Below are 22,671 nucleotides of genomic sequence, written 5' to 3'. Positions count from 1 at the left end.
GCTGCCCCACCCCCCACTCAGTGTAAGCAATTGGGAACCAGTGATTGGTGCCCTCTAAAAGCTCTGTAAATGTTTTTGAGCCATCATATAACTTTCCAGTGTTTGTTATTTTTCCTACACCCAGTTCGTTCCTCTCGGTGATAATTAGCAAGCTCGTTCGGGGGCACTATGTTCTTTTTATGGGGACACTGAGGGAGAGGAAATCTTAGCACTGGCTAGGTACTCTCCAGCTTACCACGTGAGCGGTAACACTGTTCCCATTTTACAGACAAGGAAACAGAAGGGAAATCCAGACTCCAGCCTTCAAACTTTGTTTCTACTGGACCTACCCCACGCTTTCTAGAAAGTTTTCTTTCCAGCCAGTGGCCATCTGTAGGGTCTCTGGATCCCCCAGCTCCCCTCGCTCCTCTGCGGGCCCTTCCCTGGAGCCCATGTCCCCTCTTCTCCTCTGAGGATCATGAGTTTTGAGGGTAATTTTAGACCAAGCATCTGTAGTACTCTCATGGTGTGGTATTCAGCGAAGCCTGGCCCCAGGCTCTGCGGGCCCCCCTCACCTACCCATCACTCCACGAGCCGTTCCACTCCACCTGGCCCCAGGGGTTCCGGAGCCGCACCAGCTTCACTTTCTCCCCCTTGAACAGGGCCTTGGACAAAGAGAAAAGGCTCTCTTGGTCTGGGCCTTCCTGGAAAGGTTTTCTGTCTTGCCCTGAGAGCTAGGGTGGTGTTAGGGAGAGAATCCTGTACAGGGGCTGCCCTGCCAGGTCCTGGTCAAGGAGACTCTGTGGAATGGCAGGGGGAATGCCAGAACCCTAGAACTGAGTCTGCAGAGGTCAGGGCTTGACTGTCTGCTGAGAAGTGATTTTCCTGGCCATTATGAGCTTTGGGGGAGAATGGGCATGGTGAATATTGTGGGGCCACTCGAGCACTCTAGGTATCTTTGTTTGAATTAGAAAAAAAAATACACCTTGCAGGCCAAGGAGCTACAGACAAATGGCCCCCATAGGTGGACCAATTCAAAAAAAGTGCCCCTTCCTCCAGTCTCTGCCCATCCTTGTGGATGGGGCACAGCCTGCTCAGCTGTGTGCAGTGGTCCTGACAAGGTTCCTGTCTCCAGCCAGACGTGTTAGGAAGAGCAAGATATTGTAACTGTTCACCTCCCAGAGAACAGGAAACACGAGAGCCTGTGAAATTAATTCCATAAAACCGAAGTGATTTCTATTTGCTCCCTGGAAATGTTGGAAAAACTGCCATCTTTAGCACTGAAAGCAAAGATGACTTGAGCACCACCTGGTGGCAAGATCCACCTTGACAGTTCCAGGGGCCCCCTCCAGCCACAGGCTCTGGACTCAGACCTTGAGCAGAACCCCACCCCTCCCCCCGCCCGCCCAAGAGGAGGCAACCCTGCAGAGGTGAAAGGGCTCAGGTAGCTAAGTCCTGACTTTGGGAGGCGACCCAAGTGGCTCCCAAGCCCGCCTGCCCTGCCAGCCTCACCTCCTCCAGCCCAGTGACCGAGTAGGCATGGCCCTTGACTAGCCCACACGCCATTCTTGTTTCATACTGAACCGGAACAATCGTCTGTGGAGCAAAAACCAGACAGCTTGTCAGGGGTTGGATGCCAGAAGTTCTGTCACCTCTGAGACAAAGCGCACATGAGATAATTTTCCAGGTTCTGTGAGGACAGGAATCCTCCACGCTCTGAAAGGGGGCCTCCCGGCCACGCGAGGACCACTGCTGGCCCTTTTAGACAGTCAAGAAGACATAGCCCAGAAGAGTGGTTTCCCTCAAGCTGGTTGCCCTGAAAAGGTCTGTTCTGACCACCACAGATCCATGTGAGGCTGCGACAATGTCGAGGTAGGTAAGACGATCCCTGCCCCTCGTTTCTGGATCTCTTGGGGTCTTAAAAGAAGAAACAGGGACAGATGGAGGCTGTCCTGGACTCGGGCTTCCCCTTACCGTGAGCCCACCCAGAGCTGACTCTTCCCAGTAGAGAAATGAAGTGAGAAAAGAGGTTAGATGAAACATATAGGTCCAACCTCCTTTCTGTATATCCCCTCACTTCCTCCAGATCCACCAAGAACATCATACTCAAGAAATCAAGAGTCACAGCATCCAGGGAGGGAATTTGGAGGCCAGAAGCAAGTCCTTGCTTCAGACACGACTCAGCCTAAGGAGGCAGGGGAAGCTCTTCCATTTTCAGAAATCCCCAAGGGACAGCCCCAAGAATGCTTGGCAGAGGGTAGGGTCTCCAATGCCCAGGGTGCTCTAGACCGTTTCTCTGTGGTTTTACATGAGCTCTGGGAGCCATGCCGGACTGTGCAAATCATGAGCCTTTTCAAGTTTGGGGTTGTGGATGGACCCTGGGCTTTTTGGCAATTAGCCTCTTCCATATCTCAGTCCTTACGTGACCCAGACCATACTGAACAGATAGGGATAGGGCAGGAGATCCACACATCCCTCACGTCTAGACCTGGGACACCACTTGAAACGACTCCGTTGGCATTACTTATGCACATTTCCACCGGCAGTCTGTCCCAGAGGATCATCACGACACACACAAAGACGTATCTCTTAGGATGTTCACAATAGCATTCAAGATGGGATCGGGAGGGACAAAAACCATAAGAGACTCTTAATCTCACAAAACAAACTGAAGGTTGCTGAGGGTAGGAGGGTAGGGAGAGGGTGGTTGGGTTATGGACATTGGGAAGGGTATGTGCTATGGTGAGTGCTGTGAAGTGTGTAAGCCTGGCAATTCACAGACCTGTACCCCTGAAACAAATAATACATTATATGTTAATAAAAATAATTAAAAAAATAACAACCAATACAAGAAAGGGAAACAATTCCATTTTCCAATAATAGGGTATTGGGTTAACAAACTATAACCTATTGCTATGTTGGCATACCATGCAGCCACTAAAAAATGCTTTAGGAGACACATTAACAATATAATTCATACTGGCACATTATGAACATAAGGCTAACTGAACAAAGCCTAACTGCAAAGAGGTACATAGACTATGAGATTTTAAAAATAAACATTTAGATGAACTGTATGCAAAGAAAAATCCTAGAGGGATGTTTACTAAATACTTAAGAGTTACTACCTTTAGATGGGAGAGAATGTAGGTTAATTTTTCCTCTGTTCTTTTCTGAACGGCTCAGTCAGCATTCTTCAGTGAACATGCGTTATTCCGAAATACTCAACTATAAGCGCCATGAGGGAAGAGACTGTTCTAGTGAACAAAAACTATTTTGTTTGTTTGCTAGAAGAGTGTCTGGCACTCACTAGGAGCTCAATAAATATGTGTTGAATAAACAAATGAATGAATTAGAAGAGGAGAAGTATTTTAGAATACGTGAAGTCTCTCTTGTATTTCTACTTGTTAATTTGTTATCAGAGAAACTGCCAGGACCACAGGATAGGAAGGAGCTCCCACAGATATTCCCTCCAAATCCGGTTTCTCCCACCTTCTTCAGGAGCCTTGGAGAGGGCAAGATATTCCAACCCAGACCCTTGGGAGGCCCATGCAGAGGTCAGTGTGCAAGCACTGTCTGTTGAGGGGAGTCTAACACCAGGAGGCCCCGGTCATGCATGCCAGAGGGGTTGGTCAGTCCTGACAATTGGAGGTGTACACACCCGGGTCGGTCTGTCCTCTGAGCCTCTGGGAAGGAGGTCTGAGTCCCTGAGCTGCGAGTTATCCATATTCCTCACCATCCGTGCAATCAAATCCCCCATTTTCAGTCCAGAAGGAGAGGTTCCATAGGTCATGTTTGTGCCATCCTGAGGCCCAGTGGGGACAGGGACAGTCCAGGAGAAGGAGTGAGAGCAAACAAGGGAGGGCGACAGAAAGGGAAGGAGACAGAATGAAGGAAGGGGACAGACAAGGAAAAGAGGAGAGATAAACGGTGTGAATGGAGACAAGATGGAGAAAAATGATACACAAAGAAAATGTTCATCGATGGGTGTTTAATGCTAGCTGATCTTCCCATGCTTTCGGACCCATTTGGATTATGGGGAAAGGAAGGAAATTCAGGAATTCTGCTTGGGTCCCTTCCTCAGTGATGGAAAGCGCCAAGACTGTTACACACTAAGCAGGCCCCAGGGCAGGTGTGTTTCCTGGCCAGGAGGCCTGGCCAGTCTACCATCTCCTTCCCCTTGGCCCCAGTCTCGGCTCACACCACTCCACTGCACTGAGATGGTGCCTGCTGACCAAGCTTCTCCCAGGTGACAACACAAAGCCCACGTCCTAAAGCTCAGTGACTAGGAGGCTGTCTTAGGGAATGGCGGGCTCTGGTCCAGAACAGGTATGTGGTCAGCTTAATTAGGCCGGGCTGGGGCTGAGCAGCACCAACCACAGGAGGCCCATGCTGACACAGGCCTCTGGACCTATTTGTACCTCAAGTCCCGGGCTTGGAATGTCTTTGCCCCATCTCTTTGGTGAAAATCCCCAGAGACACTTCTTCCCTGAAAAATTTTCAAAGTTGAGAGCCAGTCCCTGCTTCCTAAAACAAAACATCTACCACATCCCAGAGGAAAGCCCTACACTACTCTACATCACATGAGGGGCTTCCTGCACCTTGGCTGCTCCCCACCCTGCACCCCACACCCCCAACTTACATCAATAGAGCAGCCCATGAGGGAGCCTCTCTCGATGGCTTTCTTCATGATCTTGTACATGTCTCTGGGAGCATCCTTGATCTCAAAAAACTCGGTCACCCCTCCTGTGAAGTCCTCCATGGCCTCCGTAGTGTTCCCACCTTTCAGAGCCTCATAGGAACCGTGAAGCCTTGGGGAGAGAATGAAGACCAGTCCCAGGTCCCAGCATTTCAGGGGACATGACCCAGGAGCCATGCCACCAGGACTTTACTCTCAGGTCCTGTGCTGTCTTCTTGCCTAATTCCCCAACAACTCTGTAAGCTAATGGGATAGATACTGTGATTTCCTTTCTTCGCGTTGTAGAAACTGTGCTCCAAAGGCTAAGTGGCTTACCCAAGGCACCAGAGACCCGGAAGCACTGGGACTGGAACCCAGCTATTCCCACTTCCTGGTAGTTCTCTTTCCACCACATTCTAAACCCTAAGGAAGGGTTCCATTAGATCCATTAGTAATGGCTGGGGTGGAGCTTCCAAGGTGAGAGCAACATGACTTTTTTCATATACTACAAGATCAGGATGTTGAGCCAAGACAAACCCTGGGACGTGAGCTTCAGAGATACAATGCTCAGATCCAAGACTTGCAACACCAACCTTTAACTTGGAAGGCAGAATTAAAGTGCTCACGATAGGAGGCCGAATCCAAAGATCTTCTATACATGACTTCATTCTATCCTTAAATATAGCATGTTTAGTTACAGACATTGCTGCCTGGACCCGATCGTCTCGGACTCTGGGTCACAGTTGAACACACACAAACACATACACACACACCACAAATGCCTCCTCTTGTGACAAGACTTTGGGCTGGATTTTACAGCTGCCCCAATCCCCACTTCTAGTCCCACCTCACATCCTTGAGCATTGCCTTACTTAGCATAAGCTTTCTCCAGCAGAGCACTCCAGAATTCATTGCGGTGGTTGGATTTGGTGAAAACCAGTTGGTTGTTGTAAGTTGGCAGGCAGTCATCAATAACCACATCTACCCAGTCTCCGTAGCGCCAGAACTACACAAAAGCATCAAGGACAGAGGCACATCGTCAGATCACCTTTGGGATACTTTTCTCTACTCCAACATTCCCTTGAGTCTCTTTGGCAAGCAGCCCCATTTCCTCTGTTTGGCCTCTTGGTGCTTGTCCATACTCTTGGGTTTAGGGTGTGTGCATCCTTCTCTAACTGGACTGTGAGATTCTTGAGAGCAGAAAGTGGGGTGCATACCACTTTCTCCCTTCCACACAGTCCAGCCCAGTCCTGGGAATGGTAAGTGCTCCGTGCATATCTGAGGACTTGAGATTTTCATTCTCCTGCTCTCCTGGGTCTACGTATTATAGTTTAGGTATCTTAGCTGACTTTAATGTGCACTCAGGGTTCAGAACTACTGGTCTAGGTGAAGGTGATGTATTGATTAAAGATCAATCAAGAGATGACACACAAGGTAGAAATTGCTGCTGAAGAAGAAAGATTGACAGGGAAGAGGGAAGTGCCCCAGAATATACTCTGGCTATAACAGGAACATTGTCTAATCATTCCAGTTCTGGATGTTTTGTTTTTTCTTTTAAGGTTTTATTTAGTTCTTTGAGATAGACCATGAGCTGGAGGGAGAGGAAGAGAATCTGAAGCACACTCCATGCTGAGCGCAAAGACACGGGACTCGATCTCACGGCCCTGAGATCATGACCTGAACCGAAATCGAGAGTTGGCCACTTAACTGACTGAGCCGCCCTGGTGTCCCTGGATGTTGTTCTTTCTTGAACAAATCAGTTTTAACTGAAGAAGGCCAAATAGGGTTTTATTTCCTTTAATGACATTTTCTCCCTTATTGAAAAGAGAGTAAAAATCTACCTGGTTTTTATATATTACGGCCCTTCAGTCATAAGACCTTTTAAATATCAGAGGGAAACTGGCAGCTTGATGGCCCAGGAAGGAAACAAAAATGGGGACCTGGCTGCTTTACCCATGCTCTGGGAGGGTGGGGGGGCAGCAGGACTGAACCTGAACAGAGGCCTTTTCTGAGGTCTTCAGTGCTGACATATAAGGTCAGGAGGAACATCAAGTAATGCTTTGGATTGGTTCTGGGACATTAGGAGCTTCCGGGGCTGGAAACAGGTTGATGCCTCAGAACCCCAGACTCTGCTAGATCCCAACATGTGGAACTCACTTCAGTTCTGGGTCAACACCAGGATTTGGCTCTCTGATAGGACAATCTGGATCTAGAAAATTTCCAGTGGTTTCATTGAATCTGGAAATGAAAGACTCATTTATGGGCTGAACCAGAAGCCTGTGCCCAGACCGACGAGACTTTCCTTCCAGGGCCTAGAAAAGGTGAGTGCAAGATTTCATGCAGACCTGCCTTCAAGGGCAACAAAGAAAAGGAGCCATAGTCAGGCAGGGCGCAGGGCTTTCCCGTTGTGAACCTACAAATTCCCAATGCTAGTATCTTAGGGACCTACTTGAGAAGGGCTGTGAGTAACAACACAGCAGCCAGCCAGCTGGAGAGGCAAAAATAGATCCACAGGCCAGCAAACAGGATGTTTCCTGCCTTTCTGGGGCCTAGCGGAAGGTGGGGGTGTGGGAGGGGTGATGGACTTAGGGGGCAGAGTAAACAACTGCTTCCTCAAAAGGCCTGAGGCCTTAACGGGGTCACTGCCCACAGCCAAGGCTGGGAGGGTGGGTGGAAACTTTCCTGAAGCTGCTGGGAAGTCAAGGCCAGGAGGCGCAGGGGTGTGTGTGTGTGCTGGGGGTTCGGCGGGTGTGTGGATGGCAGCTGGCCCTCTCAACTACACTCCAGTTCCCTCACCTGGAAGTGGAAGATCCCTGCGTAGTTCTCGGTGAAACTCTGATCATGGGGTATGACTCGGAAAAGCAGGCGCTCATTCAGGGTCAGGCAAGCAATAGCTGCGAGAAACCAGCAGTCCCCTGCAGGCAAGCACAGGGCAGAGGTCACCTCCAGGAAAGAGAAAGACCGGATTCCAGCTGACATTTCTATGTCTCTGCCAAATGAGTTCTCTTAGTGTTCACTGTCCTGCTTCCAGAGGTGTCCACCCAGAGCAGCTGGCTAGCAGTCCCTGGACAATTTGGTCAGGGTAACTTCTGACTTTTGACTGGTTCGCCTGAAGGTTGTAGGCAATTCCTCCATCTGTAATATAAGCTCACTTCCTTTTTGGAGCTCAAGGAAGACAGAGCAGTAGTTCAACATTGGGTCATTCTTCCTAACACCTGTATGAAATCTTTGCAGTGGTAATGCATTTCCCCCCTCGGGGTGGAGCCTGGGCATCTGAGGACCACCGGCCAAGCCCCCTGGAACTGGAAGGAAAGTCTGTTAGGCAGATGCCTGGCAACCAGTTTATAGGTGGCATGAATATATTGCTCACAGTGGAAGGAGATGGGGACATTCTCTTATTCCCTGAACTTCCTTTCTGGCAGAGTATGGTATATAGTCATTTTTCTCTCTCTCTCTCTCTCTCTGTGTGTGTGTGTGTGTGTGTGTGTGTGAGAGAGAGAGAGAGAGAGAGACAGTGAGCACCCAGGGGGCATGCCTGGTACACTGACAGTCACAGAGATGCGCTCTAGGGAGGCTGGTTTAAGTTCTGCAAGGCCCTTGTTTTGCTGTGTGGACGTGATGGCATCCTTGAGCTGGCAGAGGGGAGACCAAGAGCTGTCAGAAGGCCTCCTCCCCACCCTGTCCTGCTCCCCCGCAAGAAGAAGCAAGCCTCCCCTTTGAAACAGTTTCTCTTAGAAGGTCCAGACTATGAGCTCACCCAGGGCTCTATAGGCAGCTTTCTCCAAAGTGTAGGAACCCAGATACTGAAAACCTCTTCAACCTCTCTTTCTGGGGCCAAATTTGTTCCACTGGGTCTTGGATGCTCTTTCTCCTCAAGTTGTAAACTATATCTGTTGATGTTGTCTCCAACTTTGCCTCACAGAGCTTTCCTGCGGTCCACCCTGAAGAGACTACTTCAAGAAGAGCCAAGCTAACCACCGAGACAGAACACTGGACGTGCACCCCCGTGACAACTGTCATCTGTGTGGAGACTCCTTTCATATGGAGTGCTGCTGGGGCAATTTCAACAAGAGTTTGGGTCACAGGTACGCTTTCTGTGTGCAAACAGCTTCCATACAGATTCCAGGGATGTGCCTGGTGTGCAGACAGTTTCAGAGCACTCTTTTAAGGGAGTGGGTACAGTTAGAAGCAAGGCTTTTCTCTTGTGGAGGGAGGTGTGCAGATGGCCTTGAGACTCTCGGGAGGCCTATCTCCCATGACATGACAAAGAATTGATGAGGGATGTGGAAGGAACAGAAAGTAAATGAAGCCATCACCGGCACACAGATACATGGGCATGAAGTAGTGTTCTAAAAACCTTCTCTCGCAAATGCTTTAAGACCCAAACCAGATTACTGTCCCTTCATTTCCTGCAAAGGACCACACCTTTATTGTCCCTTTACTTCCGGTAAAGGGACCACACCTAATCACCCCTTGATTGTCTGGAAAATGACCAGTGACGCCAGGGGACTTGCCTACCTAGATCTCCTTGACAGATGTCAGTTCTGTTGGCTCCACCAATGATAAATCGTGGATTCTCACAAATTTCCTGTGAAACAGAAAAGAAATGACAGTAGTAGGAGCTATTGTTTAGTGAGGTCCATTATGTAAGGTCATACTGACATCCCACATCAGAACCATTGTGTATACCACTCAGATAAGCCCCCAGAAACAGCCTGTGAATTGGACTCCATCATTCTTATTTTTCAGATAAGGAAACCAGGACTCAGAGAGGTTAAGGAACTTGCCCAAGGATATACAGCTAGTCAGTGGTGGAAGCCAAAAACATGCCTCCTTTTCCCACTGTTTTACATTGTTCCCACACGCTGACATACAATCTGTGTAAGGATATACCTGGAGAGGGCAGCGTCAATACCACCTTATTTTTGGAAGGGACAACAGAAAGCAGGGCTGTTGCTTTTTCTTTCTTTCTTTCTTTTTTCTTCTATGCCAGGAAAATAAGTGCAGGAAGGAAAATAAAGACTTTCTTGTCAAGATGTGGTAACATAGCTATTTAGAGTCAGCATATATCCCAGGGTCTATAGGACTCAAGAGCTGGAGAGAGCAGAGTAAATTTGCTGTGGGCTTTGCAGGTCCCCTGGTCAATTGAGGGTACTTTTTTTTTTTTTTTAAGTCATCACCACACCCAGTGTAGAGCCCAACTCAGGGCTTGAACTCACAACTCTGAGAGTTCTAGACCTGAGCTGAGATTAGTGCGCCCCAAGGGTACATTTCTTTACTCAAGCTAACCCAGTAAGCACCAGGGCCCGCAGTTTCAGGTTACTACAGATTACGTGCAGTCCACCAGAGGCCAACAGAGGGCGCTCTTGTCTCTCCTGCTATGTCTTAACGCTTTGTTTTTTAACTTGGAAATTCTTGAAATAATTGTAGATTCTTTGTTTTGGTTTTAACACCATTCCTCAGAGTTTGAAGAAATATTGCTATCTCTGTGACCCAGCCCTCCCTCTCTCTGTCTCTCCTTGTGTGTGTGCGCGTGTCTCTCTCCCCCCATGCCAGCCCCCAACATGACAACTCCATATACCCGAGTGAGGAAAGAGTTGAAGCTCCCTGTGCTCGGGGATCTCTCCCTCCTACTGGATGGAGTGTCTTGCTTATTAGATCACACCACGTGCACCTCCCATCTGAAACTTAAAGCAATGGAAGGATAAACCCTAAACAAGAATTCCTAAAAAGGTTACCTGTAGGGGGAAGGAGGGAATAAAGTGGTGGGAATAGTGATGAAACTAAAACTGAATATAACTGAAAAAAGTTTTGACTTAGGAACCGAGTAAATTTGTACATAATTAAAAGCCAAGCTGTGCCTGGCTAGCTCAGTCTGTAGAGCGTTGCTATTCTTTCTCAGGGTGGTGACTTCAAGCCCCATGTTGGGCATGGAGCCCTACTTAAAAAAAAAAAAAAAAAAACTAAAAAATTAAAAGCAAAAATTGAAGGAAAGGAAATTAAAAAACAACAATAACAACAAAAAACAGTGTAAAAGCTAAAAGCAAACTGAAGCAAAGGAGCCTAAGTGCATATCAAGTTGGTGACATAACCTTGCACATAAAAAGAATTCTTTCAAGTGACTTAAAATATAGTATTTGACTCTTTACTCCTCTTGGGATATATCCTAATGTCAAAAACCCAAGCCATAAAGAAATATGAGTCATAAGAAATGATAACAATAATGTCATTATTTCAAAACTTTGACATGTATGCTATATGATAAGAATTTATATTAATATCATTAGGTACCAAGATTTTTTTTTACCATAAGAGAAAATATGTAATATTAAATAATTTAAGTAACAAATCTGCAATGTTAGAGTTGAATTAGATATATAGATATAACTCATGATGTATTTTTTCCCCTAAGAAAATATTTCCTATCTCTCTGCATTAAAAAACTAAACAACCCCCCACCAAAAAAATCCCCCCCAAAAAATTAGAAGCAGTAACTATCTGGTAATAAAGAGAACATCACGTCCAGATTGGGGGGGGGGGGCGGTTGTTGTTGTTTTTAAGATTTTGTTAATATTTTTTAAGTAGTCTCCTTGCCCAGTGTGGGGGTAGATCCCACAACCTTGAGATCAGGAGTCACATGCTTTACTGACCCTGAGATCAGGAGTCACATGCTTTACTGAACCTGACTGAGCCAGGTTCCCCAAGACTGTGGTTTTTAAAAACCATTTCCCACAAAGAAAAGGTAAAACTCATTATTCCAGACAAGACTCCTTCTTCTCTCTCTCCCTTTTTTTTTTTTTTTTAACATTTTATGTACTTGAGAGAAAGCGTGCCCATGCGGTGGGGTTGGGGAGGGGTTGAGGAAGAAGGAGAAGCAGACACCCCACTGAGCCGGGAGTCAGAGGTTTGACAAGATCCCAAGATCCAGTGATCATGACCTGAGGCAGATACTTAACCAACGAGTCGCCCAGGTGCCCCAAACCTCCTTCCTCTTTAAAAAGAAGCCAAGTAAGGTATAGCGGACATGTTTTTTGGTCTCCCCAGTATTTTGCTTCCTTGGAAAATACCCCCTTCTTCCAGGATTGTACCTCACCTTTTCACTGGGGAACAGGTCCACGGTCAAATGGCCCTTCTGGTGAGCTTTTCCCTTCACCCAGCTCTAGCCAAATAGTCGGGGCAATTAGTGAATGAGAGAGAACTGGGTCAGGGATGGGCACGTGATCAAATCTGGGCCAATCAGGTAGGCTAAGGCTTTTGTTATAAGGATAGAGGAAAAAAAAAACAGTGGGCCCTTGATCTACCCTGAGATGGGAGGCACTGGACCCTGCACAATCAAAAATCCACATATCACTTTTGACTCCCTAAAAGCTTAATACTAGTAGCCTACTTTTGATTGGAAGCCTTACCAATAAACTAAACAGTCGCTTATTAAACACATATTTTGTATATTATATGTATTCTGTACTGTATTCTTACAATAACATAAGACAAGATGAAAATATTAAGAAAATCATAAGGGAGAGAAAATACATTTAAAGTGCTGTACTGGATTTATATATTTTTTAAAAATCCGTGTATAAGAGGACCTATGCGTTTTAAACAAGGGTCAACTGTACATTCTTCTGCTAGAGTTGCTAAACTGATAGAATGTCAGCCTGAAGCTGCCAAGTGGCACATCTGCCCCTTGCAAAGTTAGTCTGCTTGAGCATAAAGCCAGCTCAGAGGGAACAGATGGGAATAGGGGGAGAGGAAGGAGGTGATGATGGATAGATAAACAAATGATAGATCTACAGATAGACACTATTAGGGACTATGTCTTTTTTTTTTTTTTTTAAGATTTTATTTATTTATTTGACAGAGAGAGATCACAAGTAGACAGAGCGGCAGGCATAGAGAGAGAGGGAAGCAGGCTTCTTGCTGAGCAGAGAGCCCAATGTGAGGCTCGATCCCAGGACTCTGAGATCATGACCCGAGCCGAAGGCAGCGGCCTAACCCACTGAGCCACCCAGGCGCCCCAGGGACTATGTCTTGATGACACGGTTTGAGGGCTGGATTTAGGTGTATCTGAATCCAACATCACCCTTGAACATTCAAATTCTATGAGTTTTTTTTTCTCTTTGGTTTAAGCTATCTTGGGCCTCTCCCACTTGCCAGCTGAAACCCTTGACTACTGGATGTTCTGCCCCGTTATAAGGATTGTATTACATAGTGACTGAAACACAAGACTTACAGCTACATTTTTTAGTTGTTACAGGTATAGCTTCTTCTCTTTAGGACTATGCATTCAGATGCTGGCTTCACCAATTCCAGGACTGGCTACTTGAAAAGGTAGCAGCAACTACTAATTACTCTGGTCATTCATTATCTGTTTGGAGGTCCAGGTATCGGAAGGGAGTTACCTTTTTTTACAGTAGTAGATTCCCCAATATACCACATTTACCTTCAACACTACCTTAGCTATGGTTCACCAAACATGAATTGAGCCCCTAAGTATTCACAGAGCTGGGGGAATTGATACAATACAAATGAGAGATCATCCAGCCTGCCCTCCGGAGAAACCCACAGCCTAGGGGCTCTTAACTGTTTGTCCTCATAAAAGATGTCTGTTCTGTGAGGATCAGTTGCCAAGCTTACTGAAGTTTAATTTATAAACAAGCTTTGGTTTGGCTAAATACCCTCTCCCTACCACCTACTTCTTCCTCTTCCCTTACTTAAAAACACTGCATAAATATCCCCCAGAAGGTTTAAGGCCTGCCTGTGTTGGCTGATAAGAACAAAAGGTAAATTATCCCAGCTCTGTTATTTTAGCTTCTGGACCAAAGATTTCTGGCTCTTCCTTTGGTTATAATTTAGCCTGGAGACTGGATCTGTCAATGATGGAATCCCAGCAATGAACAACAGATGACCATTTCCTCAATCCTTGGGTACCATGGTTCGCACAGTGACTCCAAACTTTTATTGTTTACCTCCATTGGTAAAATATTTTGAACATGCAACCCTATGTAAGTATTCTTACTGGTTTTAAGTTATATATGTGTATATTGATTGTCCTAACATATACTGTGCATTATAAAATAAATAGAAACATACACTTAAAAAGGTGGGGTAAAATAGGTATATGTGGACTTCTGGTTTAGTTCCAACATGTGAAGAGCTTGGAAGTCATTGCTCTTGTCCCCACCACAAGAAAAAGCTGAACAAACTGAAAATCAGCATCTTTGCTTGGACTCATCAGAGAACTGAGATTGTCCACTTGTGTCCATATTGCAGGGCAATCCCCCACCCTGCAATATGGACACAAGTAAAACTAGAAATGTACAGCTGAGATGTGCTTATCTAGAGCAGAAGCTGCTGAAGCCATAAAGTGATGGTAACACTTAACAGGTATTTTGGTTAATTTCTGGAGGCTGAGTGTGAACTAGCATGAGAGTGAGAAACTTCTTGAGGTCAAACTTGGAACAGTCCTCCTCACCTCCCACCCACACATTCATGGTTTTTACTGCCAAAAATCCCACCAAGTTCTCATGGTGAAGGTCTATGAAAGATCCCCCTCTTTTCCAGAGTCTTATCTAAGTTGGGGGAAGGACACTGAGTCCCTTCCAGCCCCCTTTAGCCTTCCTTTCTCACCTAAGAAGGGGTGGGTGGGAAGAATGCTATAGAGTGGGGAAATGTGTATGAAGGTCACATGGGCCCATTCAAAGATGGAGATTTAGTCATTCCCCCTTAACACCCTATCAACAGGGCTTCATTGTAATAACAACCACTTAGAGCTGAAGACCTTCAAGGTGCAAACACTGATGGGGAGAACTTAGGAAAGCCCAAAGGCAAGAGAAGGGTGAGGCGAGGGGCAAAACAAAAATACTAGAGGTATTTGAAGGTCTGGTCCTTACAGATATTGGAGGCATTAAACACCACACAGCTCCTAGTCAGCCTAACATAAATCTTCACACCAAAGGCTTCTCCATCCCATTTCTTACTACTGCACACAACTTGTCTGGCTTTCAGCAAAAACTGCAAAGGATGCCAAAAGGCAAACAAAAATAGCCTAAAGAGAGAAAGCAGAACTAGGGTAGGATATGACACAGATGTTCAAAATCACCAGGCAGGAATCATTATTATAATAACCATGATGAGTATGTCAAGGAGTCTAATGGAAAAAGTAGATAATGTGCAAGAAAAGATGGGTTAATATAAGCAGGGAGATGGAAACACGAAGAAAGAATCAGAAGGAAATGATGTAAATAAAAACCACTATAACATATATTTCATCGGCTCATCCACAAACTGGGTAAGACAAGGGGGGAAAAGCAGTAAGACTGAAGGCGAGACAAGAGGAACATCCCAAAGTTAATGCAAAGGGAAAGATAATGGAAAATCCCAAAGCCCCAAAACCCGAAGCAGAACATTCAAAAAAACTGTGGGATAATTTCAAAAGGTGTAACACATGCGTAACCAAATACTAGAGGAAAAGAAAGAGCAGAAGAAATACCTGAAGTAACAGTGGCCAAGAACTTTACAAAATTGATGACAGATACCAAACCACAGATTCAGAAAGCTCAAGGAACATCAAAGGGTGTAAATGCCACCAAAATACAACAACATAAAACTGTACTTAGGCATATTGTATTCAAACTGCAGATTTTCAGAGACCAAAAAAATGTTGTAAGAAGCCAAGAGGGGAAAAATACCTTTCCTATAGAGGAACAAAGATAATAATTACAGCAGACATCTCTTCAGAAGCCATGCACACAAGAAAGACTGGATTGAAAATAATTAACTATTAACTATTAATTAATTATTAATTAAGCTCCACACTGGGGCTTGAACCCCTGATCCTGAGATCAAGATCTGAGTTGAAATCAGGAGTAGGATGCTTAACTGACCAAGCCACCCAGCTGACCCTGGACTGAAATATTTAAATTGGTGAAAGAAAAATCCAACAAACTTGAATTCTATATGTAAGAAATTATCTTTCAAAACTGAGGGAGAGGAGCACCTGGGTGGCTCAGTGGGTTAAGCCTCTGCCTTCGGCTCAGGTCATGATCTCGGGGTCCTGGGATCGAGCCCCACATCGGGCTCTCTGCTCAGCGGGGAGCCTGCTTCCTCCTCTCTCTCTGCCTGCCTCTCTGCCTACTTGTGCTCTCTGTCTGTCAAATAAATAATTAAAATATTTTTTAAAAACTGAAGGAGAAATAAATACTTTCTCAGACAAGCAAAACCGGAGAGAATTCATTGCCAGTGGACTTGTCTTTAAAGACATGTTAAAAGAAGTGCTTCAGAGAGGAGGAAAATGATAGAGGTGAGAAACGTGGACCTACATAAATAAAGGAAGAAAGAGCTCAGAGAAGGAATAAATGAAGGTAGAATAAAACTAGTATTTTTCTTATTCTTAATCTAAAGATAACTTTATTTAAAGTAATAATAATAACAACAACAGTGTGTTGAGTAATGATAGTGTATGCATAGGTGAAACGAATGAAGGGAAGCCAGGGAGGAGCTGGGCATTTTCTATGATCAAGTGTTAGACTGCATATATAATGGCATAGTGTTATTTGAAGGTGGAATTAGATTAGTTGTATATGTATATTGGAAACTATAGCATAACCGTTAACATTAAAACAAGTATAACTGATACACTTAAGAGAGGGGATAAAATGGAATCATGTAGAATATTAAATTACTAAAAAAGCAGAAGAGGGGGGAGAGGAGAAGCAAAGAACAATGGTAACAAATAGAAAACAGTTGCAAGCATGGTAGATAGGAATCTAGCTGTATCATGATCACTTAAATATGAATGGTCTAAATCCGCCAATGAAAAGATAGAGATTGTGAATGTGGATAGAAAAGAGACCTGTCTGTATGTTGTCTACAAGAGACTCCCTTTAAGTGTAAAGCCTTGGGGAGCTAGAGAAGGATATGCCATGCTAGCACTCATCAAAGGGAAACTGGAGTAGCTGTATTAATTTCAGATGAAGCCGACTTCATAGCGAAGAATATTAGAGATAAAGAGGTGTATCACATAATGAGAAAGGAAGCAATTCTCCAAGAAAACACATAATCCTAAATGTGGATGCATCACTTTGCTTTGTGAGAAGTCTGGCCGGTCAGCATGGACCTTCCTGCTTAAACAGAAGCGGCGCATCCCTAAGGAGACAGCCTCGGGCGCAAGGTTCACAAGGCAACTCCAGCCTCCCACAACCTCCTGTTTCTTAACGGTTCACCACCTTCCATGGAACTCTCCTTGAACTGTGAGCCTCAGGGCTCGTAGCCACTCCACTTTCCCCTCCCCAGAACACCTACTCTCAAGAAGACATGATTATCAATTAATGCTTACTATTTTACTATGCATTAAAGCCAACGTGTTAGCTCTCTTAAAAATATTCACAGGCTCCAAGACCTCTAGACCGTTAGAGTAACCTCTTGTTCGGGAATAGAAAATAACATGTCCAGTTTCAGGAGGAAGCAGGAAAGCATTCTGGGGGCACATGGGTCAGAGAACCTTGATGAACCCCTCACTCAGGTAGAGAACCCACGGCTTCAAGGCTCTGGACCACCTGATCTCCTGTCCCCAAGAACTGAGTCCTGAAGCCCCAACCCTCCCATCCCTACCTTTGGCCTTTTCCAGGTGATGGCCTTCATCTTGGTTTTCTGGCTCAGCTCATGGGAGCCTAGGGCCTGAACCCCTGCTGGGAACACACAGTCTTCAAAGAGGCACTTCTGAGCTAGGCACCGTCGTCTGAGAACCAGGAAATCCTGCCCCTCAAACTTGAGGGGCTGTGTGACAGTGCCCTCTCCATTTCTCCTGTCCCGCTCCCTGATCACGCGGTCACAGAAGAACCCTGGCAGCAGGTAGGGCATGGTGACCGCTCAGGGAGTAGAGCTAGGCCTTCGCTGTGGCCTCTCTCCCCCTGCACCCTCCGTCCAGGCCTAATCCTCCCGTGAATGGGCCGAAGCCTATATAGCTCCTCCACCCTCAGCAGCGCGATGCAAATGAACACAGCCCAGAGAAAGGCCGTGGTCAGAGTCAGCAGCTTTGGCTGGAGGCCCCTGAGCCCACGGTCAAGGGGCAACACCATGCCAGTGAGAGAGGGAGCCAGCAAAGGGAGTGAGAGAGCCAGGGACAGCCCCAGGACAGGCCACAATGGCTTGGAGACCTGTAGGCTACTTCCACCAGCCTTGCTGGGATTCTTTCTATAAAAAGAAAAAATATAATTACCAAGAGGCTTACCCTGCCTCAGCAAAAGGCATTCATGCCTTTGACACGGCGGCCAATGGGATATAGCATGGGGCCTTCGAAACATGCTGTATACACTAATCGTATACAGGCTGCTGAATGCATAGAAGGAATCTGCTCCAAGCCATTGTCTGAGGTTAATGAAGCCTTCATTCTCCTGATGTCCCTGCCCCATCCCCCCAAAGACCTTGACTAGCCATTCAGAGACTCTAATCTGTGGAGGGTGGGTAACTCAACTTCAAACGCAAGTCCCTGTTGGAGCGGGCCCCGTGGCAACAAGCAAGCTTCCACTGCTACAAGCTCAGGACCTTTGAGGCAGAAAACGTGGTTGGGGAGGGAAGGCTTCATGTGCGTCAGAATTACGTTCATAAGAAAGCCCAGTTTTTTCAAAGTTTTACCGTGCTTAGATGGAGAGCTCGAATAAAAGCTGGGAGGCAATGCGGGGGGACATTGGGGCCTGGCAGTCTCTCTCTAGGGGGATGCTGGCCCTGTCCTGTCACTGACTCCTACCAGTCCACACCAACCCTGGGTTGGGTGGTCTTTGGACGACCTGCATTGGAATCACCTGGGATGCCTGTTTATTTTATTTATTTATTATTTTTTTTAAAAAGATTTTTATTTATTTATTTGACAGAGAGAAATCACAAGTAGATGGAGAGGCAGGCAGAGAGAGAGAGGGAAGCAGGCTCCCTGCTGAGCAGAGAGCCCGATGCGGGACTCGATCCCAGGACCCTGAGATCATGACCTGAGCTGAAGGCAGCGGCTTAACCCACTGAGCCACCCAGGCACCCCAGGGATGCCTGTTTAAAATGCAGATTCTCAGGCTTCACCCTGGACCCAAGGATTCAAATATTCTTGGTAGGGGTCTGGGATTCTTCAGTTTGAAGAAGGATCCCAGGAGATTCTTACATCCACTGGGGTTTGATCCATGACATTAGCATTACAGAGTAGCATAATAGCTCAATGTAATTTTGGGGTCAGTTCTTTTAAGAAATAAGCATATTTTTATTACATTTATATAAGAACAAAGTTTTTTTAAAAAAATCAAACAATACAAAAGGTACATAGAGGAATAGCAGTCTCTTGCCCTGTAAATCCCTCTCCTCAGAGACAGCTGCTTTTAATTCTTTTTTCTTTTAAGATTTTATTTATTTATTTATTTATTTATTTATTTATTTAGAGAGCGAGAGTCGGGGGAGGGGCAGAGAGAGAGACTCTTAAGCAGACTGTGCTGAGTGTGGAGCCTGACTTGGGGCTTGATCTTATGACCCTGAGCCAAAATCAGGAGTCAGACGCTTAACCGACTGAGCCACCAAGGCACCCCCACTTTTAATTCTTTAAGCAATTTTTCTGGTATTTACCTCTATATTTCTAAATAATATCTTTTTTTAAAAGATTTTATTTATTTATTTGAGAGAGATCATAAGTAGGCAGAGAGGCAGGCAGAGAGGAGGGGGAAGCAGGCTCCCTGCTGAGCAGAGAGCCCAATGTGGGGCTCCATCCCAGGACCCTGGGATCATGACCTGAGCCAAAGGCACAAGCCTTAACCTACTGAGCCACCCAGGTGCCCCCTAAATAATATCTTTATATTATTGCTTTTAATTTATTGTTATTATTTTTTGAGTCCAGTCTTTTTTTTATTAAAAGATTTTATTTATTTATTTGACAGAGATCACATTATTTTGACAGAGATCATGAGTAGGCAGAGGGGCAGGCAGAGAGAGAGGGGGAAGCAGGCTCCCTGCTGCTGGATGCAGGGCTCAACCCCAGGACCCTGAGACCACGACCTGAGCTAAAGGCAGGTCTTTACCCACTGAGCCACCCAGGTACCCCTAAGATTCAGGCTTTCATCATAGCTCCTTCTTTACTTTTTTAAAAAAAGATTTATTTATTTACTTATTTATTTGAGAGGGTGGGGGCATGAGCACAGTGGGGAGGGGCTGAGGGAGAGAGAGAGAGTCCCCAGCAGACTCTAGGCTGAGCACAGAGCCTGATGTGAGACTTGATCTCAGAATCCTGAGATCACTGCCCAAGTCAAAACCAGGAGTTGGAGACCCAACTGACTGAGCAACACAGGTGGTCTTAATTTATTATTTTTAGAAACTATCTGCAGCTTTCCTATTCTGACAAGTGAGATTTAGTTTTCTCACATTATGCTTTGCCCACCATCTTCCCAAAATAGTTATGCCATAAATTTTGGTTAAATTAGAATTCAGTATTTACTTGAGTATGATTAGTTACCTATTCACTTCTTAGCTAAGTGCTATGCTGTATTACATTTCCTTTCTGTAGAAATGTTTTTTTCTCTTATTCTTTATAATTCTTTGATTTTCTATGTATTTATCAATGCTTTCCCTCAGCAGCAGTTTCTCCAAATACTTAAACTCATCAGATAACCTAGTGGTTCCACTGTTCTCCCGCTAAGGCCTTCCTTTGCAGCTTCATTCTCCCGTACAGCCTGGACTGGCTGCTCTCCAGGTTAGGAGAGGTGACCTGGGACTGACTGTCCCTTTCTGGGTAGAATTCCATTTCCTGGAACTTAACTCTTCTTTAGTTTACTTCTTGATTGAATTGGCAAACAACTTGGAGCTTCCTAAGAAAGTATGGATGGGAGGTACATCACCTGAGTCCTTGCCCAGCTAACTCTGATTTCCACTCTTTTTATATATATGATTTTTAATTTTTTTACTAACATATAATGTATTATTAGCCCCAGGAGTTGAGGTCTGTGAATCACCAGGTTTACACACTTCACAGCACTCACCACAGCACACACCTTTCCCAACATCCATAACCCAACCATCCTCTCCCTACCTCCCTACCCCCTCCCCTTTAACCCTCAGTTTGTTTTGTGAGATTAAGAGTCTCTCACGGGGGGCGCCTGGGTGGTTCAGTGGGTTGAAGCCTCTGCCTTCGGCTCAGGTCATGATCCTGGGGTCCTGGGATCGAGTCCCGCATCGGGCACTCTGCTCAGCAGGGAGCCTGCTTCCTCCTCTCTCTCTGCCTGCCTCTTTGCCTACTTGTGATCTCTTTCTGTCAAATAAATAAATAAAATCTTTAAAAAAAAAAAAAAAAGAGTCTCTCACGGTTTGTCTCCCTCTCCATCCCATCTTGTTTCATTTATTGCTTTTCTACCTCCCAAACCCCCCACGTTGCCTCTCAACTTCCTCCTATCAGGGAGATCACATGATAATTGTATCTCTGATAGACTTATTTCGCTCAGCATAATACCCTCTAGTTCCATCTGAATTCTACTTTTGCGCGTGATTGAGAATTTGGCTAGGTACTTTAAGTTGAAAAGCATTTTCCAGAATTTTTATGGGATGGTCATTGCTTCTAGCATATGGTGTTGTTGAGAAATATGGTATAACCTGATGAGCATTCCTTTGCATGTGACCTATCATTTCCCTCTGAAAGCTTTAAGGGTTTTCTATACTTCTCTCCTATTCCTCCTTCCACCAGTTCCAAAAGCCATATCTATGTGCTTTGGTATGAGTTTATTTTTTAAATTCTTTGTGCTGAGCACTCGGTGACTCCTTTCAATATGGAGACTTTTGGTCTCAGTTCCAGAATATTTTTATATTATTCCTTTTCATTTCTCTCCCTTTCAATTCTTTCTTTCTTTCTTTCCTTCCTTCCTTCCTTTTTCCTTTCTTTTTTTTTTTTTTGAAACTTCTAAAAATCAGATCTTAAATGTCCTCTAATTTTATTGTATTTTCCTAATTTGGTTTGTTCTACATCCTAGATTTCCTTGATTTTATATTTTAACCCTGCTATTAAAACTTTAAATTTCAACTCTCATAGTTTTCTACAGTATATTATTTATATTATATATTTATATAATGAAAAGTTTCAGAACTACAGAAAAGTTTAAAGAACAAACATCCACATAGTTTACATTTAGATTCAATAATTGTTAACATTTTGTCATCTTTGTTTTACCTATCTATATATGTATATATAGATCTTCTTTTTTCTTTTTCTTTTTTTTTTTGCCTAACTATTTGGAAAAATGTTGACAGTATCATGACACTTCACACCTAAATACTTGGAAGCATATATAGCATACAGCAGGCATCTCCTAAGGACAAGAGCACTTTCTTACTGACTGTAATGCCCTTATCACTAAGAAAATTAACTATGATTCTCTAATATTATCCAAGATCTATATCCATATGCTAATTTCTTCCGTTGTTCCCCAAATCTTTTATAGCTTCCTTTAAAAAAAGATTTTATGTATTTTTTTGAGAGAATGAGAAAGAGAGAGCATAGCAGGGGTGAGGGGAGGGGCAGAGGGAGAAGCAGACTTCCCACTGAACAAGGAGTCACACATGGGACTCCATCCTAAGACTCCTGAAATCACCACCTGAGCCAAAGGCAGATACTTAACTAACTGAGCCACCCAGGCATCCCTATAGCTGCTTTTCTTTGAACTAGAATCCAATTAGTTTCACACATTGAAATTTAATAATTTAATAATCAGATTGGAGGTGCCTGGGTGGCTCAGTCACTTAAGCATCTGCCTTCAGCTCAGGTCAAGATTCCAAGGTCCTGGGATGGAGCTCCATGTCGGGCTCTCCACTCAGCAGGGAGTCTGCTTCTCCCTCTGCTCCTCCCCTCACCCCTGCTCATGCTCTTTCTCTCTCATTCTGTCAAATAAATGCATAAAATATTTTTTAAAAAATTGTAATATTTTCTATTTTTTAAGGTTGTAAATCAATACAGAACTCAAATTATGCACAACAATAGCAGATGAATTGGTAGAGGAGTAATTGGAGTC

At 44.9% G+C, this 22,671-nt stretch overlaps 1 protein-coding gene across 3 annotated transcripts in view; it reads right to left on the bottom strand.

Annotated features, from left to right (window-relative positions):
- The window catches only part of CAPN3 (calpain 3), a 50,564-nt gene that overhangs the window by 15,031 nt on the left and 12,862 nt on the right, over positions 1-22,671 (bottom strand). For 2 of the 3 annotated variants that reach the window (XM_059372616.1, XM_059372617.1), the window contains exons 2-8: positions 9,176-9,245; positions 7,454-7,572; positions 5,530-5,663; positions 4,622-4,790; positions 3,641-3,784; positions 1,492-1,575; positions 559-644 (exon numbers count right to left, since the gene is read on the bottom strand). In XM_059372616.1, coding sequence (XP_059228599.1) covers positions 559-644; positions 1,492-1,575; positions 3,641-3,784; positions 4,622-4,790; positions 5,530-5,663; positions 7,454-7,572; positions 9,176-9,245 — 806 coding nt within the window. The remainder of the gene's footprint in view (positions 1-558; positions 645-1,491; positions 1,576-3,640; positions 3,785-4,621; positions 4,791-5,529; positions 5,664-7,453; positions 7,573-9,175; positions 9,246-22,671) is intronic. The other variant, XM_059372618.1, reaches the window with a different exon arrangement.

The sequence above is a fragment of the Mustela nigripes genome, chromosome 13, assembly GCF_022355385.1.
Source record: "Mustela nigripes isolate SB6536 chromosome 13, MUSNIG.SB6536, whole genome shotgun sequence".
NCBI lineage: Eukaryota > Metazoa > Chordata > Mammalia > Carnivora > Mustelidae > Mustela > Mustela nigripes.
Note: the sequence above shows the minus strand (reverse complement) of the source record. Positions and strands in the feature narration are given on the sequence as shown.